At 64.6% G+C, this 4320-nt stretch overlaps 1 protein-coding gene across 2 annotated transcripts in view; it reads right to left on the bottom strand.

Moving 5' to 3' along the window:
- SH3BP1 (SH3 domain binding protein 1) overlaps positions 1–3913 on the bottom strand; it is a 13299-nt gene extending 9386 nt beyond the window's left edge. The window contains exons 1-6 of one of the 2 annotated variants that reach the window (XM_032416897.1): positions 3750–3913; positions 2534–2576; positions 2195–2299; positions 886–962; positions 447–558; positions 265–341 (exon numbers count right to left, since the gene is read on the bottom strand). In XM_032416897.1, coding sequence (XP_032272788.1) covers positions 265–341; positions 447–558; positions 886–962; positions 2195–2299; positions 2534–2576; positions 3750–3808 — 473 coding nt within the window. In that variant the 5' untranslated portion in view covers positions 3809–3913. The remainder of the gene's footprint in view (positions 1–264; positions 342–446; positions 559–885; positions 963–2194; positions 2300–2533; positions 2577–3749) is intronic. The other variant, XM_032416896.1, reaches the window with a different exon arrangement.
- Between the last annotated feature and the right edge of the window lie 407 nt (positions 3914–4320).

Here is a 4320-nt window from a genome sequence, read left to right as displayed (position 1 = left end):
GGGGATGAGTGCTCAGGGCCTCCCCCTGGCGGTAGGCTTGGTGATCACAGCCAGGCAAGGGGTGGGGGTGGGACCCTCCTGCTGTCCAGGGATCTTGGAGGATCATTTCTGGCTCTCCTAGGCTTTGGGGTCACCCTCAGCTGGCATGAGCACGTGCACACACTATACCCAGTGGGCCCTGCCACACCCTCCGAGTGTGGGTTCTGAGGCCACCTCTGTGGGCTGACCTAGGCGTGGGCCCCACCCAGGGGCTCTGGCTCCCACCTGCTCTTTAGGGTGTTCCAGTCGGACACCAGCTTCTGCAGGCTCTTCTTGTGCTTGAGGATGGCGGGCAGGTCCTCCTGGGGGTGGACACGGGGAGGGAGGGGGTCAGTGGGCTGAGGAGGTAGGAGCGGAGGCTAGGGATGCTGGTGAGGGGCGGGGCTGGGGGCAGTGGGGAGGGTCACCTCACTCAGCCTGCTGAGCGGCTGCAGGACATCCCTCTCCAGAGTCATCTCAAACTCGGCCAGAATGCGGGCCAGCTGGTTCTGAATGGCGCAGCTCATCTCTAAGGCCTTCCTGTGGACACAGCACCGGTGGGCCCAGCCCCCACAGCTCCTCACCCCCATCTGGAAACACTTGGTGGGGCCTCCTCCCTCCCCATCACCCCCTGCCCCTTCTATCTCTCCTTCATCTTCTCTCAGTCAAACACCCTCCCAGGCCTGGCCGCACCCCCGACCTGGACACTGACCCCCCCCCGCCCCCTAGCACAGCCACTACCCTCAGCTTGGTCATCCTTCCACAGGGGATGCCCTTCCTCACCCGGACCCCCCTCCCAGCCCAGATTCCGCCACCCCCCCCCCCCCGGCATCTCTGGGTGAGGGCTCGGGCCGGGTCTGTGCTCACCCCATGCTGGAATCGGGGTCCAGCTCCTTGAAGCTCTCGGCCATCGTGGTGGACAGAGCCATGAGGGGAAGCTTCTTCTGCAGGAAGGCCACGGTCTGGCTGTGAGCATGTGCTCACCTGCCGGGTCACCCTCCACCCCACCCAAGCACACAGAGAGCTCCTTGGGGACAGAGCCCCATTGAGGCACTCGGTATGGACAGGGGAGGAGGGAAGCCTGGACGGCCACAGTCTTAGGTGGGAGTGGAAACAGGAGGACGACCGGGCATGGCAGAGCGGCATCTCCCTGTGACCATGGCCCCCCACCCCACTCCACCTGGGGTGCCCTTTTCCCTGACCAAGTACCCTCACACACCAGAAAACTAAGAACAGGGGGCATGGAGCTGGCCCAAGGTCACAGAGTTGGAAGGAGAATGGAGGTGGGGGGAGCGGGGGGGGGGGCTCTTCCCCTGCCCCAGGGCATGGGTGGCTCGCACTTAGTCACAGCTGAGCTCAAAACCCTCCCACCTAGAGTTAGGAAGAGCACCAGCTTGAGTCCGAAAGACTAGGGATCAAATCTGTTTTGCCACTTACTAGCTGTGTGATCTTAAGACTTTACCTCTGTGGGTTCATTTCGTCATCTGTACAAAGTGCTAATGAAGGCAGCCTCCTCCTAGGGGTGTTGTCAGCACGAAGGGAGGCAACGCGTTAACAGAGCTGAACAACAGGGGCGCCTGGGTGGCTCAGCTGGTTAAGTGACTGCCTTCGGCTCAGGTCGTGATCCTGGGGTCCCAGGATTGAGTCCCACATTGGGCTCCCTGCTCAGCAGGGAGTCTGCTTCTCCCTCTGACCCTCCCCCCCCATGCTCTCTCTCTCTCTCTCTCATTCTCTCTCTCTCCCACATAAATAAATAAAGTCTTTAAAAAAAAAAAACAGAGCTTAACAACAGACTAGCAGTCATCAGTTACAAATGCTCGCTGTTGATTAATACCAGTGAGTATTAATATCAGCTCAAATGCCACTTCCTTCAGGAAGCCCTCATGGCACTGCTTCCATTCAGAGGGCCTGCTCTGCTCTGCTCTGGGGGCTGTGAAAAGTTCAGGTGCTGTCAGAGGCCTGGCCTTGGCTCAGGGGATGGGTGCAGAGGGGGCCAGGGTCAAGGAGAGGTGGGGAAGAAATAGAGCCTCATCAGTGGGGTCTTGGGACAGCACAGGCTCTGCCCCCTTGGTGTGCCAGAGGCTCGGACTAGCAGGGAGACCCCAGCCCTGACCTCACTCCCCCACTGGGTAGAGGTGTCCTGCCTGGGCCCCAACTCCCTGGGACCCCCACTCACCACCCGCTTGTCCATGTCCGCCCCACTCTGGCCCTGCAGACAGGCCTGCAGCCGTTTGTGGACATTGTGGGCTGCTCGCTTGGCCGGCTCCAACCGCTGCTCCACCTGGGGGGGGAGCTCAGAGTTTATGGATCACGGGAGGTTGTTGTCCCCCACCCCCCTCTGCCCTGTTCTTTCCCAGAGCAGGAACCACCTTTCTCTTCCCTCCTCCTAGAGACCCCACGGCCAACAGCTTGGGGAATGACTCAACCCAGCCCCCCAAATGGCGTCCTGGCCCGGCCCTCTGCTGACAGCTTGCGCAGGCCTGCCTTGCCACCCGCTGCCGGCCCAGGCATGTACCTGCTGCAGGTCCTCCCCCAGGAACTCGGCAGTCTCCGGGGTGCTGTGGGGGAGGGAGGAGCTTCTGCTGAGGCGGCCCAGGTTAGGAAACCCCCTGCCTCCCCCTGCCCCTTCAACAGGGCACCTGGACCCCAGTGGCTTCCAGGGCCCCTCCTCGTTGGGGCCCGCCCTGGGTGGCCGGCCTGCCCGCCTCATCCCAGTCGGAGCACATTCCGTGGGGGCGGGAATAGGATACATGGCTTTTTCCTCCTCCACCCAGGGCTGTGTCCTGAGAGAAGGAGGATGAAACCCAAGGCGGTGGGGTTGGGAAGCCACCTCAGCCTCTCTGGTGTTGACCCTGGGGAGAGGAGGCTGGGCCGGCCCCAAGAACGGGAAGTGTGCGGGCTCAGACTCCTGGGCTGTCGGTCAGTCACACAGGACTCTGGCCGGGAGGGCTGTGCAGGCCCTGCCCAGGGACACATGGGGACACTGAGGCCCAGAGCAAGGGGGCCTGACTGCCCTGACTCTAGTCTCCCACCGTACCGATGCCTATGTGAGCCTGGACACTCAGTCCCCTCCCCTGGGCCCAGAGAATGGGAAACTCCCAACAAAGGGGGAAGAGGAGAGAAGATAGGCCCTGGGAGCTCCCCAAACTTCTGGCCTCCACTCTCATCGGCTCAGGGGCCCTGGGGTGAGAACAGAGAGACCCGGGGATGTTTCCACCTGAAGCTGGGAAAAGCAGAAGCAAGATAGAGAAGCTGGAGGCCTCTGGGCTGGGGGTGGGGTGGGGGGAGAGGCACAAAGCAGGACAAGGCAGGCCCCTCCTCCCACCACACCGGGACCTAGTCTCCTCCCCTCCCCCAAGGTCTGGGGCCCTGATCGCCCCCCCCCCCACTCCAGGCAACCGTAATGACTAGTTGTCCCCATTGTACAGAGGGGACAAGTGAGGCCAGGGAGGACCGTTCGCTCAGGAGGCTCATGGAGGCCGAGAAGACCCAGCATCCTTGATCCTCCCTGCACGCAGAGGGGTGGGGGTGCCCCCTTCCCCAAAGGGCCTTGCCCCTCCTGCTCCGGCCGGGAGGTGGGGGTGGCATTCAGAGGCGGGGGGAGAGAAAGCAGGCCTCTGGCCAGTCAGAGGGTGGCTGTCCGGCCGTCCCAAGCCTCCCCCACCCCTCCACGTCCTCTAGGGTCCGGCGGGGGCGAGCGTGGGGCTGGGAGGGAGCGGGTTGACACTCACCGTCCCAAGCTGCCCGTCTGGGCCAGCTGCCGCATGCGATGCAGCTGCCTCTTCATCATCTTGGGCGCGGGCTGGGGGCTGCGGGGTCACGGTGGGGGGCGAGGGCCCGGCAGCCCCCGGCCCAGCCTGCCTGCGCCCGCAGCGCCGCTCTCGCCCCGGATGGGTGGGCGGCGCTCTCCGCTTCCTGGGCCAGCCGCGCTCCGGCGGCCGCTCGCTCCCTCCTCCTCCGCGCGCGACTCCGCCCCCGGCCCCCAGGTCACTCCTCTCTCCAAGTTTGTTTTCTCGCTCGCCCCCGGCTTCCGGGCCCCCCGCAGGCCCCCGGCCGGTGCCCGCGACGGTCGGGCCGGCGGCCGCCTGGCCGTCCACAGGTTGTGTGGCAGCCCCGCCCCCGGCCCCGCCCCGCCCCACCCGGGTGGCGGGAAGCAGGTAAGCCGGGTCCTGCCACCGCGCGGCCGGACTCTGGGCTCCGCCCCTCCCGCCGGCCCGTGGGCCCTGGGTTTCAAGAACTCCTGCACCCCTCTTAAAGGCAAAGAGGGTTCCATGCTTGGGACGCAGAGGCCAAGGACAGGCC

The sequence above is a fragment of the Phoca vitulina genome, unplaced genomic scaffold (assembly GCF_004348235.1).
Source record: "Phoca vitulina isolate PV1807 unplaced genomic scaffold, GSC_HSeal_1.0 scaffold19, whole genome shotgun sequence".
Classification (NCBI taxonomy): Eukaryota; Metazoa; Chordata; class Mammalia; order Carnivora; family Phocidae; genus Phoca; species Phoca vitulina.
The sequence above is the reverse complement of the archived record's forward strand: the minus strand, read 5'-3'. Positions and strand labels throughout refer to the sequence as shown.